The 14,674-nt window shown below is 38.6% G+C and overlaps 1 protein-coding gene across 3 annotated transcripts; it reads left to right on the top strand.

Moving 5' to 3' along the window:
- The first annotated feature begins 560 nt into the window (after positions 1–560).
- LOC137748866 (probable pectin methyltransferase QUA2) lies at positions 561–6,993 on the top strand. 3 transcript variants are annotated; one of them, XM_068489072.1, is made up of 10 exons: positions 561–888; positions 1,311–1,428; positions 1,648–2,395; positions 2,489–2,621; positions 3,479–3,719; positions 4,165–4,390; positions 4,505–4,680; positions 4,820–5,123; positions 5,866–6,004; positions 6,398–6,993. In XM_068489072.1, exons 3-10 carry the CDS (start codon positions 1,686–1,688, stop codon positions 6,554–6,556), a joined length of 2,088 nt encoding a protein of 695 aa, XP_068345173.1. In that variant the 5' UTR covers positions 561–888; positions 1,311–1,428; positions 1,648–1,685; the 3' UTR covers positions 6,557–6,993. The 3 variants fall into 3 exon arrangements, with proteins under 3 accessions (XP_068345173.1, XP_068345157.1, XP_068345165.1); XM_068489056.1 differs by lacking the exon at positions 1,311–1,428; XM_068489064.1 differs by lacking the exon at positions 1,311–1,428 and having other exon boundaries at positions 561–958.
- The last annotated feature ends 7,681 nt before the right edge of the window (positions 6,994–14,674 follow it).

Here is a 14,674-nt window from a genome sequence, read left to right as displayed (position 1 = left end):
GGAGGATCACTTGACCCTTCTCACTTCCAAGTTTTTGTTATATGATTATTTGTATTAAGTTTTTCTTTTATTTTTTTATATATCAAAATCATTAAGGTTTTGACATTTCTGGTCTATGAAAAAGTATGATACCTTGATTTTTTGACCGTATATCTTCAGATAGATATAACTCATGAATAAAATTTATCATTTTGTTTTTTTTCTTCTCTATATTGTGTCAAAGATCGACGATTCTAATCATGTCACATTAGAAATGTAGAAGTTAATATACATAATACATTTAAAATCATCTTCAATGAGTTTTCAAACTATGACTTTGTGTTATTATATAACCTTTTGTAAGTTTTTTTTTTCACTTTAAGATTATGAATATTTAAGATTGACCCCAATAGTAAAATTTCTGACTATGCCACTATTTTCAGCGTAATATTTTATAATTTTAATAAGAAAATTAACTTTAAATTGTGAAATGATAGAGAATCCGAACTCTTCTTACCATTTCTAATAAATACATACATACATATATATATATATATATGTGTTAATCTCTCGCTTCAACCCTCTCTCCACAGTAGTGCATTTTCCCCAACAAATTACATAGTACTCAGTTTTCACGAACTCTGTCACGATTGGATCGGTACAAAATCCTCTCCCTCTCTCTCTACTTTCTCTTTCCTTTCCTGTGAGCTAAAGCATTTGAGCAAAGTGGGAGAGACCGACCCAAGTGAGAGATGAAATCGGAGCCACAGCAGCACAAGTGTTTGTGGCAATAAACAGACCGAGCTAGTCCATGGATTCATACTGATTTCCTTCCAACAATTTCTTGGCCTTTCTTTTCTGTTTCTTTCTCTTTATCCATTATTCTCTTCTCTTTCCCTAATTAAAAAGGTACTGTTTTTTTCTCTGCAACTACTTCTTCTCTCACGTTTGCTACATTTGGCTCCTTCTGCACAATTGGGTAACCACTGGTTTTGCTATCTGTGGATTGATCTCAAATGGGTTTTGCTTACTTTGTACTTCTGGTTCTTTTTATTACACTCTAGGATTGAAATTTGAGTCGAAATATGCTTGCTGTTTTGCTATTAGTTCGTTTGGGTACTTGAAAGTGATTTAATTTTTTTATTGTTATTTGGTGTGGGAAGTGATCCAAATCTGTAGTTAATATGTAAATGCATCTGCTTTCGGTCTCTTAATTTCTGTAAATCTTAATTGCTCTGTGTCTGGGTTTATTCTTCCCAATTGATTCTTAGATAAAAGATTTTCCTTTTTCTCTTTAATATATTGAATCGTTTATGGGGTCTGTCTTGCAGCTGGGTTAATGGATCTAGTGACGAAATGATCATGCTTCTGAGGGAAAACTTTTTATTCTTTCCTTTCTTTTAAAGCTTATTGGGTGGAAAATACATTTGGGTTTTGTAGAATCTAAAGGTAAATCAACTTTTTGAATGAAGTTATGACCTCACCAGAAAAAGAAAACTCTTTTGAATGAGGAATTGTTGTGGTTTTGCAATTGTCTTGGGATTTAAGTTAAAGGACATTAGTGGGTTTCTGCCCTTTTCACCTCTCAGCCTGTTTTTCTCTTGTTGGAGCTTTCCTGGATGTCTTTTGATTGTGTATGAATTTTAATTTTATTTATTCTTTTAACAGATTCTTGTTCCGCGGTCTGCATCATTTGAAATCAAAGAATGGCCAGACCTCTGCATCGAGGTCCGTCTGGTCTGCGGATCTCTGGCAGTAGCAATGATTTTTTGGACTCCCAAATGAAAGATAAAACAGATAAAGAAGATTTGGACAGAAGAGCTTCTTCTGATAATAATAGTTTTGCTTTTAGATTGCCAGTTCGAGTACTTTTTCCGGACAATTCTCCTTCCAAACATGGAAATACCGAAAATGGCTTTGCATCCGATCCCTTCATGGCTGGTACTCCCAGAAGTCGGCACAAGTTAATGCTGCTACTGTTGAAGTTAAGTTTAGTTTTGATTGTTATTCTAGCTCTTACCGGATCCTTTTGGTGGACACTCTCCATCTCAACAACTTCAAGAGGTCGCATACACCATGGATACCGGCGACTCCAAGAGCAACTTGTTTCTGACCTGTGGCATATCGGAGAGCTTTCTCTTGGTTCATCAAGGTTGAAAGACTTGGAGTTTTGTCCTCAGGAGTACGAAAATAATGTCCCATGCTTCAATGTTTCGGAGAATCTTGCCTTAGGTCTTACTGATGGCAACGAATATGACCGGCATTGTGAGAATGGGATGAGGCAAAATTGTTTAGTTCTTCCGCCTGTGCATTATAAGATTCCTCTTCGGTGGCCTACTGGTAGAGATGTCATCTGGGTGGGGAATGTGAAAATAACAGCGCAGGAGGTACTTTCTTCTGGAAGCTTGACGAAGAGGTCAGCTGTGATTTCTCTTGTTAGCAAACGTTGCTCTAATTCTATTAACCTGTCCTGGTTTTGCTTTAATTTTGAGTTTCCATGTGCTTACAGGATGATGATGTTGGAAGAAGAGCAAATTTCATTCCGTTCAGCCTCCTTGATGTTTGATGGTGTTGAAGACTACTCGCACCAAATTGCAGAAATGATAGGACTGAGAAATGAATCTAACTTCATACAAGCTGGGGTAAGTGGATTGGAATTTGTGTGTATTAGTTGTTGGAACCGACCCCACATAACAATGGAAACATTCGTTATCATGTTCCTTTCCCTTGATTGATTTGATTCCCCTCGTGTAGTTTATTTAACTTATATTCGGGTAGATTAGTCACACAAGTTGACATATTTATTTTAATGCACATAATCATATTGATCAAGAAGTGTTAGGAATATATATGTAGCATTTTAGCCAAGCGGTTGACATCTTTATTTTAATGCTCCTTATTGAACAAGAAGGGGTTCTAGCCTAACCCCCAGTCCAGAATATTCAGTTTAAGAAATGAATCAGTATCCTTTTTTTAGTGGTAGTTGACATGTGGGTTAATATGTCAAACATCGCCCTTGGCATGAAAACTGCAGCTCAGTTAATACACATTTTGAACTGTTTCAAGCACTTTTACATTTGACATTGCTTACTCCATAAGAGACTGCAAATACTTTATAACTCCTTATGGTACCCTACCAAGCTGCTTTTTTAGCTTTGGTTCCATTTATGCATACACATGAACACCTGTATACCACCTAGAAGGGTACATATGTCATATCCATTGGTTTCTGATGCATGATTGATCATTACAGAAATTCTTATGTACGGATCAGATTATTTCAAAGACAAATAGAGCATACTGTTGTTATTTTATGATCACTTGTAGTGTATTTGCTCTTTAATGCACTGCAACATGCTTTATATGCCAGATGGACTGTGGTATGTACACACTTGTGTCTTATGTACATATTATCAAGATGTGTGGTGGTTGCACTGAATTTAAAACTCTGCTGTTATGTTTGAATTGGTTAATGAAACTGTCAAAATTAATTCTGCAGGTGAGAACCATCTTGGATATAGGATGCGGTTATGGTAGTTTCGGAGCACATCTCTTTTCCAGTCAGATCCTAACTATGTGCATTGCGAACTATGAGGCTTCAGGAAGCCAAGTTCAGCTGACTCTTGAAAGGGGTCTTCCTGCAATGATTGGTTCTTTTATTTCGAAACAGTTGCCGTATCCATCTCTCTCTTTTGATATGTTGCATTGTGCACGATGTGGGATTGATTGGGACGAACGGGGTAACGCTCTCCTCTTTAACAAGTGTTTTCTTTTGTGCCTGCATACACCACGCCTTTTAACCAATGCTACTAACCAACTACTTCTAACTGTACTCCATGAAGTGCCAATATTTTAAATGTTCAATCTGCATTATGTTCTTGTTTTGTGTAAACTTATCTTGGAACCTAGCACATTTTGATTGTAAGATCTGTCAGAAATTGTGTATAAAAAAATGTACAGAATCCAACGAATACAATTCTTTCTGTATTATTAAAGAGTTTTCAGAAAATAATTAGACTGTTACTCTTTAGAAGAAATATTTAGGCTACTACTTTTTGGATTTACAATTTTGTTGAGAAGTGGGATTGCAGAAAATATCACATTCAGCCATTAATATACTAAAAGACTAATACTTTTTGGATTTACCGTATATTAATCATATGTTCAATTATGTTCGTACGACAGATGGGATCCTCTTGATTGAGGTTGATAGAGTTTTGAAGCCTGGTGGGTACTTTGTCTGGACATCACCTATTACCAATGCTGAAACATTTCGTCGTAACAAAGTGAATCAGAAAAGGTGGAAGCTTGTACATGATTTTGCAGAAAATCTCTGCTGGGAGATGTTATCGCAGCAAGATGAAACAGTTGTATGGAAGAAGACTAGTGAAAGAAATTGTTATAGTTCACGGTAAGGAAACTAATGTGGATTTTCTTTTGAACGTGGGATCATATGTGTTTGGTCTTTAGTGCACAAGAATAAGAGCCAAAACTGATATGTAGTACAATCTACGTATTTCTTCAGGAAACCAGGTTCAGGTCCCTCTATATGCAGCAAAGGTCATGATGTTGAATCTCCATATTATCGACCACTCCAAGCCTGCATTGGTGGAACTCAAAGCCGCAGATGGATTCCTATTGAAGGGAGGAAAACGTGGCCTTATAGGGCTAATCTGAACAAGAGTGAACTTGCCATATATGGTACTTGTTATGTTCCTGATATAGCCTATTTTGTAGAGAAAACAAACAAATGCATCGCTTAGCCTCTGACTAGGCTATTGTCTCCTAATTTATTTTAGTGAAGATCATATGGTTCATGTGTGTTGAAATTTTCACGCAGGATTACATCCAGAAGAAATCACTGAGGATGCTGAGACGTGGAAAATGGCAGTACGGAATTATTGGTCTCTTCTGTCACCATTGATATTCTCAGATCATCCAAAGAGACCTGGCGATGAAGATCCTTCACCACCCTATAATATGCTTAGAAACGTACTTGACATGAATGCTCATTTTGGTGGTTTTAATTCTGCGTTATTGGCAGCTGGAAAGTCTGCATGGGTCATGAATGTGGTCCCAACAAATGGACCCAATTATCTGCCCTTGATCCTTGACAGGGGATTTGTTGGTGTTCTGCATGATTGGTAAAGCTACTTTTTCTCTCACATCTTTATCCCTTGCAATTACTGTTAAGCATCATGTTTAACTTGGAACTGTTTAGCCAAATTTCTTTCACTAAACATAACATCTCTGCTTAGTTATAATTTCTTGCAATCTGAAGTCTTGTGGCACTGGATTCTTTTTTTCTTCAAATGAGCTCGCCAGTATACTTTCACATGGATAGGATGTATCATTCACGAAGGAGAGTTAGATTACATCATCTAACCAGGGATTTTTCTGTCCCGCATGTTTAATAGTAGGTAGCTTAGTGATCCTTGCCCTTTGTTAATCAGTGGTGTAAAACCAAACAGGAATTTTCTTTCATAAAAAAGACTTCAAACTTCTTGTAGTGTCTTAAATTATGCTGACTTTACACAGGTTTGATGGGTAAATTCTTGATGGGGGAAATAATTCAGCGTTAATATACGTTTGTAACTTTGGAGTTATCTGAAAAAAAAAAGCAGTGAATACTGAGGGATGTCATTATACTATAGGTTTGTGAAACGACATTTGTAACTGTTGAATTACAGAACCCAATGGATTGAATTTGACATAAAAGTGGCATTGTCATGGCATTTGATTGGTTGAAAAGTTGATTTGCCTCCACCATGTTTTACATCATGGTCTGGACTCTGGACTCATATCATCATTTGTAGTTGTAGGAAATGCTGCATCGTTGTTCCTTTGTAGGGTTTTGTTTTAACAAGAATTTTTATCTGTTTCTAGGTGTGAACCCTTTCCAACATACCCAAGAACTTATGATATGGTGCATGCAGCAGGACTTCTTTCACTTGAAAGTGATCATCAGCGCAGATGTACCATTCTTGATCTATTCACAGAGATTGATCGATTGCTTCGTCCAGAGGTACCCATATTAAATAATTCTCATCACATTTCATCTACACGGTTATTTTACCAGTCCGTTTATTCCAATATAGTTTCAAGCAGAAGAGTGGAGAGCTGTTAACTAAATTTTAGACTCATAGAGGAAATCCCCTTTTAGGACTGTCACACATCAGTTATATGCGTGTGTGTATATATCTGTTTACATGTCAGGATGTAACTGGCATACATTATTTTGTCTTGTTTTGTACAGTGTCTTATACCATCGAGGCTTATGGAAATAAACAACGAAGTTAATTTCAGTTCCACCACCAAAACGCAATAGACCACTTATAGGTGCTATGTAGGATGGCTTTTTGTTTGCTTCGTTATTTTAGTATTTAGAATATCTCCTGATGTTAGTGATTGTTTGCAGGGTTGGGTGATAATCCATGACAAAGCTTTTCTTGTCGAATCAGCGAGAGCTCTCACGACAGGGCTGAAATGGGAGGCACGCGTGGTGGAAATCGAAAGCAATAGCGATGAGAAACTACTCATATGCCAAAAGCCTTTCTTTAAGAAGCAAGCAAACTAATACAGCAGTTTCAAAGGGAGCCTGAGATATATGGTGGTAATATCACTTGATTCATATTCATTTACTTATTTTACTCGATCATCATAAAACTCTGCCATTGAAAGGAGAGGGAACCAAAATTTTTGGACAGACGAAACCAAAGAAACAAGCGACGAAAGAAAACCAGTGTCGAGTCTTGTAAAAGCGACACAACACCCGTGGAGCCGGCCGTAAGGCCGCCATGGGACATAGGGCATGTAATTATTATGGTATTGAGGTGCGAGAGAGAGAGAGAGAGAGAGGAGTGTAGGATTATATTTTTAATCTTCCATGTAATTTTGCATTTTAACTATACAACCACAGGATTTAAGATTGTGAAGATCATCACAGAATAAACAAATGCAGTCCGTTTGTTATAGTGTAAAAAACATGCTTGTCAATGCTTTATATCAAGCACCCCCAACCGCAATGATTGATTGAATTACATTTCAAAGCTTACAAATCACGAATTTGGCTACAATACTTACATGTGTTTGGTATAATAACATTTCACATTTATCTTTATGAAGTGGCAAATGGCATTAGTTCTTTGTTTAGTGGCATCTCTTTTTTTCAATGTTGGAATAGGTCTCGAATTTGAAAGTCAGTCGTCACACTAATCAAAACCAAAATTTGAAATCCATATATTTCTTGCTTTAACCCAGAAGTCTCGAAACTTAATGACCTCGTATTATTTAGAGTGTTCTTTCTTGACGACCTTCAAGTATCATGAAATGTGTACTTTGCTAACTTTGGTTTTTTTTTCATCTCTCTTTCATACCTAAAGTTACCATTTGCTCCCAAAATCATTCTTCCGTTAGTTTAGTCATTAAGTTCTCTGTTAAATGATGACGTGGCTAACCTTTGGCTCACCAAAAATTTTAAAATCATAAAAAAAAAAAATTGGGCAATAACAAAAATCATAAATCTAAAAAAATTACAAAAAAAAAAAAAAAACTACAAAATTGAAAAATCTTTGCCTTCACTTTTCGACTATAACTACAATCCCGCCCTCCTCCTCCTTTGTCTCTTTTGGGGAGTGGGCATGTCATATTTCCGCCGCTCATGTCGCTAACATCTCCACCATTCAAACCTGAACACCTCACTTTTTACATGCACCCACCGTGCCAAAGCCAATTCCGGACCGACTACTACTAAGTCGTCGTCATTCCAATTCTCGAATTTCACCGCCAAACCAAACGCCCATTTCTAATCAATTCATACCCGCTTCGGATTCGTACCCAAGACTTGGCTACACGATGTTCAAGCCAAACGACAGCGTTTTCGACAATGCGACGGAGATAAACTACACGGACATGTTCGACTTTTAGATGGAGACGAGAGAGAGGAGTACCTAGTGGGATAAAGATAGAGGGGTGCGATGGCGTAGATTTGGAGTGGGTCGGATTGGTGTGGGTGGGGGAGAGTCCCGCAGTGGTGGGGGTGATGTGTAGAAGGTTGCATGGGTGGGGATGAGAGTAATAAGAGAGAATGTTATTTTACTTTTAACTTTTCAATATTTATGTTTTATTAGTAATTATTATAAACTTCGTATTAAGTGTGATTGTGTAAATCCTAGATTAGATTTGATATTAGTTATTCTTCCCTATTAGGACTTGTGTTCCTTGGAGGAGAATGATTATTCCTTTCCTTATTACTATAAATAAAGGCACTGCGTAAGGGGAATAACACATCCTCTACACAACCCTACAAACACATCTTTCTCTATTCTCTCTTAGTGTTGTTGGCCCCCTCTCCCTTGTCATATTAAAATAAGCTACATGTTATCAGCACGCTCCAACTGCTGCACTTAGGAATCTGATGTGGAAGTTTTCTGCATCAAACCAGTTCATCAATTGCATTACGCAATCAGGTTCTTTCAAAACAACAATTTTTTTCTCGATATTTTTGCAGTCCTGATAGCATGAACATTCATCATAATACATGACCCAACTTTACGTTTTTTGAATTTTAGATTCTACATAATTTGTGTATGCATTATATCCATAATTGTTGAATTATGTGAATTCGATATTGCCATGAATTGCATCAAATATATGTCCATGCATTGAATTATTTGATTGAATATGCATTGAATTAATCTGGAAATCAAAAGGAAAAATTATTAAAAATAATTTCCTAAGGTTCTTCAAACCCATGACCTGAGCCACCCATGAAGCTATCAAGCTCCACCAGGAAAAACCGACGCTTATGGCATCGAACCCAAAAACTCTAACTCGCTTACAGCGAGACCACGACCTTGCCGTGCAATTTTGTGGCAAATTCCGCAATGATGTCGTGATTTTGAACCAAAATCATTGAAATTCTAGAAGATTTTCATCGAATTTAGGTGAAATTCAAGTTTGAATTTATTGGGTTTCCTTTTTTCCTTCCCCCCGACGTCGAGGTACTTCCTCCGTTACTAGGAATTGGCTTGCCGTCAAACCCAGGGCCCTGCACCGAGAACCATGTCCCAAAACCCAGCTGCCTGGGGGATTTTCAACTTGACTCAAGGCCACTTGAGCTTTGCTTCTCTCGGCCCGCATCACAGAGCCCAATTGAGCCTTTGTTTGACTCAACCTGAGACACCAGCCCATAGCTATGGTGTCCTAATGTCCTGCGACGCACTGGATTGTGTCTTCCCTGGGTTAATCTGCCTATGTCGCACCAGATTCCAGCCCGAAGCTGGAATATCGATGCATTGCACGGCGAAGCACCAGAGCATACCTTTGTGTGGGCTTAAAGCCCTACCTTTCTCCCTACCGCACTTGATCAGTGCCTATATGGGCCTCTGTTTTTGGACCCATTGTTTGCAAACCGTTTGCTGTTACTGGGCTCGCAGCCTAAATCCTTTTTTTTTTTTTTTTTTTTTTTTTGGCCTGATCAGCTCATGTCTACTCTAGCCAAATTTTGGGCCTGGATCTCACGACATATATTTGCTTAGCCCACCCGTGGGCTTTGGTCCATTATTTTGGGCCCCGAGTTTAATTGTTTATTTTTTTAGATAATTTGAGCTATATAATTTTTCACCCGCACTTTATAAGCTGAGAAAGCCACTACCATGATCTTCATCAAAGACACATTCGTGATGCATTGCAAACCGAGTATGTTGAGGAAGATCCATGAGCACTTTGCGTCGCTTTGGCTGAACGCTTTGATCACCAAAATGACATTTTCTTGCCTGAAGCAAGACATGATTGGCAGCATCTGCGCGTCCAAGACTTTAAGTCTATGAATGAATATAATTATGAAGTTTGTCGAACCCGATCACTTCTCAAGTTCTGTAACGAGAACTTCACCGAAGAAGATCTCCTGGAGAGGACGTATTCGACCTTCTATGCTACCAATATTGTCTTGTAGCAACAATATAGGTCTAAGAAGTTCACTAAGTTTTTGAATTTGATCTCTGTTTTACTTCTCGCTGAAAAGCAGAATCAGCTATTGATAAAAAATCATCAAGACCTACTGAGGTTACTGTTGTGCTTGAAACACATTATAGTACAAACCAACGCCCAAAACGCCAACATAGGCGTGGTAGGGGCAGCCAGAAGCAACCCCGTCAAGGTCAACAGAGTCAAGGCCCATCTAAGGGAGGAAACCGAGCCCATAAACGCCCTAACTTCGCTTATAAGGCCCCAAACTTCAAGAATAAGGGCAAAGCACCTGAAACTATAGATGCGGACATGTGCTACCGCTGTGGTTCAAAGGACCATTGGTCCCATGTTTGTCGTGCTCCCCAGTCCCCAGAAGGTTGTAGCTGAATATCATTCTCGTCGTAAGAAGTTTAAATCAAACTTTATGCAAGTGGATAAACTGAAGAGTACTAAGATGGAGGTTTCTGACTTCAGGAGGCTATTACCCCTATGGAAGATTAGAATCTTAGTCATAAACTATCTTTAGTTGCATTTAGAACTTGGGGGCCGAATTCCACATAGTGGCCAAACCCCCCTCTTGTTTTTTTGTTTACGTTTGAACAATTTTCCTTTATGTTTGGATTATTAGTTGGTGATTTGTTTTTGGATATTAAGTTTTTAATTACCATCTTTGAATACTTAAATTATTTTGAAAGGATATTTGTTTTAAGAACTTTTATGCATGTGACCGATTCAAATTAATTTTTATTTCTAGGTATGACTAATGGGAAAGTTAGTTGTCTGGCAGATAGTGCAACCACACACACCATTTTACGTGAACGCATCTATTTCACTAACTTCATATCTAAGAATGCACCTCCGACAACCTTCTCAAGCCTATCCAACCTGATCAAAGGATATGGTGAGGCACGTATAATGTTGTCCAATGGTACAATCTTGACTATTGATGGGGCATTTTATTCTTCACGTTCCATAAGAACATTATTGAGTTTCAAAGACAATAGAGATAATAACTATCATGTTGAAACCTACGTAGAAAATGTAATTGAATTTTTGTGCATAACTTTCTACGAATATGGCCATAAGTGTATTTTAAAGAAGATATAGTATATCTCGAGTGGTCTATATACTATGACCATACGCCTTATAGAAAGCCACTATATGGCTGGCCCTACCTATAGGACTATGCACGAAATTACACTTTGGCATGATCGTTTGGGACACCCTGGACGAGCAACGATGCGCCGTATCCTCAAATCATCACACGGGCATCCACTAACCTAAAGTTTAGGTTCGATTCAAGGAATTGCATGTCCAACTTGCTCCATAAGAAAACTTATTATAAGCATTCTTATAACAAGATTTGTTCGAATCCTCATACTTTTCGACAAAGGATTCAAGATGACATTTGTGGACCGATTCACCATTCCTGCGGACCATTTAGATATTTTATGGTACTGGTTGATGCTTCCACACTTTGGTCACACGTGTGCATGTTGTCCACAAGGAACACTGCATTCTCCAAATTGTTGGCTCAAGTTATCAAGCTCAAGGCTGACCACCCTGATTATCCGATCAAATCTATTCGATTGGACAATGCTGGAGAATTTACATCTAAAATTTTGATGACTATTGCATGTCGGTTGGGGTTGAAGTTGAACATCTAGTACCTCGTGGTCATACCTAGAACGACCTGGCAGAGACATTTATTAAGCGCTTACAAATGATTGCTCAATCGTTGGTTATATGTACCAAGCTCCCGATCGCTACTTGGGGCCATGTAATATTGCACGCAGCCATGTTGGTCCGACTGAGCTTGTTGTGACCTAACTATATAACGCCCTTCAATTGGTTACGGATACGAACCCGACATATCGCATCTGCGCGTTTTTGGTTGTGTGGTCTATGTGCCAATTTCGCCGCCCTTACGTACTAAAATAGGACCTCAGCGAATGATGATAATCTATGTCAGATATGATTCTCCTTCAATTATTCATTACTTAGAACCTTTGATAGGCGATCTGCTTACCGCTCGTTTCATGGATTGTCACTTTTATGAGATAGTCTTCCTGTCATTAAGGGGAGATAAGAACGTCAATGTTCCTGAAGAATGACACAAATTATCGTGGACGACTCCCACTTTGTCTCATTTAGATCCCCGCACCGCTAAATCTGAAACTGAAGTGCAGCGTATATTAGATCTTTAGAGCGTAGCTTATAGCATGCTAGATGCTTTCATCGATCTAGCACGAGTGACAATATCACATATTCCAGCTGCGAATGTGCTCGCAAAGTTAGATGTACCAAATGTACGAATACTTCCCTCATGGAGGCCTGCGACGTCACTTTGGCCGATCCACATACATTAGCAACTAGCTAATCCTCTGCCCGTACACATAAGTGTGGCAGACCACTTAGTTCAAAGGATTCACACCCCCAGAAGAGGAAGCCCATGGCACAGGATCCTCTTGAGCCTACCTTGAGTCCGACTCTCCCTTGCTCTTTCTATCCAACTCATGAGGAAATCTAGATTACGGAAGCGTTCTTGAAGAGACGAATCCACCTTTCAAGAATCAAGAAATTTCAGTCCATTATGCTAGCTTAGATGATGTTTGGTGTAGAAATGAGATGATTATCGATGATGCATTAACACATGTAGTAGTTATTGAGATAATGTTGAGCGATGACATTGAACCCCGTTCCATTGATGAATGTCGACATAGAATTGATTGGTCAAACTAAAAACAAGCAATAGAAGTCAAATTTGATTAGCTTACGAAACATAATGTGTTTGGATCTGTAGCTGATACTCCTCCATATGTGAAGCCTGTAGATTACACGTGGGTTTTCGTTTGGAAGCGTAATGAGAATAACGAAATTGTGCGTTACAAAGCTCGTCTAGTTGTGCAAGGTTTCTCACAAAAACTAGGGATTGACTATGACGAAACTTATTCACCCGTTATGGACGTAGTAACTGTGTATCTCTATGAGGATCTTGATACCAAAATTTATATGAAAGTTCCCTAAGGACTTACATTGATCGGATCATATATTTCCAAACTTCGGAACATGCTCTTAATTCGGCTGAGGCGTTCATTCTACGGTTTGAAGCAATCCGGAATAATGTGGTATAACCATTTGAGTGAGTATCTGAAGAGTCAAGGATATGTGAACAATGAACTATGCCCTTGTGTGTTCATTAAGAAGTCACATTCCAGTTTTGCGAAATTGTTGCAGTTTATGTCGACGACATGAACCTTATTGGAACTCCTTAAGAGCTAGAAAGAATTGCCCCGTGCACCTTAAGTCGGAATTTGAGGTGAAAGATCTAGGAAAAACTCGATACTGTTTCGATCTCGAGATAAAGCACCATTTGGATGGAATCTAAGTACATCAATCGAACTACACCCAGAAGGTGTTGCCGTTTTAATGAGGATAAAGTGAAGCCTTTGTGTACTCCTATAATCGTTTGATCGTTATATGTAAAGCGAGATCTATTCCGTTCGAATGAGGATGATGAAGAGGTTTTAGAGCCTGAAGTTCCTTATCTAAGTGTGATAGGTGCTTTATTGTACTTAGCTTAATGCATTAGACCCAACATCACCTTCACTGTTGATCTTTTGACAAGATACAGTAATGCACCTACACGCAAACACTGGACTAGTGTTAAAGACATATTCTGTTACCTTAAGGGTACTATGGATCTGGGTTTGTTCTATCTCTATAGATCCTTGAGTGATGTCGCACCCCTTATCTCGAGTTGATTCTCGCCTTGTTGGTTATGCCAACGCAGGATACTTATCTGATCCACACAAGGCCCGTTCTCAAATGGTTATGTCTTTACCGTTAGAGGTACCGCAATCTCTTGGAGGTCAACTAAATAGACCTTAGTTGCCAATTCGTCTAACCATGCTGAAATTCTCGCCTTACACGAAGCAACTCATGAATGCTTCTAGTTGAGAGCAGTTGTGAGCTATATTTGAAACTCATGCGATCTTTACCCCACCGTTAATGTTCCGACAATGATCTATGAAGACAACGTAGCATGCATCAAACAACTCAAGAAGAGTTACATCAAAGGAGACAACATCAAGCATATCGCACCAAAGTTCTTCTTCTCATATCAACAACAAGAGTATCAGAAGATTGAAATCACGCAAATCCGTTCACAAGGCAATTTGGCCGACCTCTTCACCAAATCACCACCGAAGGAGACGTTTCAGAAGCTTGTTCAAGGAATATGTAGTAAACTTTTTGAATTATGTCAAACTCAGAGTTGTAAAAATGTTTCAGAGTTGTAACAATGTTAGTTCTCTTCGGAATTATGTCGAACTCAGGGGGAGTATCCTGAAGTATAATTGCTTAATCTTAATGTACTCTTTTTCCCAAAGATTAGGAGTATTTTTTCCATCAGGTTTTTGCTACCTAACCAGGTTTTGACGAGGCACCCACCTTGGGTTGATCATATCCCTGATGACGCCACGTAGACGTTTCATTTAACTTTGCATTTCTCCCGCATTTTTCCTTAGACTATGGATTTTTTCCCCTACTCGAGTTTTACTATAGCTGTTGGGTTTTTTGGGAGATTTAGTTTCATATGCAAGTTCCTACTTTACATTAAAACTAGCATGTTCCCAAAATCAATGCCAACGAGTCGACTTCCTCAACTCTACATGATGTCGAATCTACTTGAGTATTTACACACTCAAGGGGCAATGCTATAAAC

This window comes from Pyrus communis, chromosome 1, assembly GCF_963583255.1.
Source record: "Pyrus communis chromosome 1, drPyrComm1.1, whole genome shotgun sequence".
Classification (NCBI taxonomy): domain Eukaryota; kingdom Viridiplantae; phylum Streptophyta; class Magnoliopsida; order Rosales; family Rosaceae; genus Pyrus; species Pyrus communis.
The sequence above is the reverse complement of the archived record's forward strand: the minus strand, read 5'-3'. Positions and strand labels throughout refer to the sequence as shown.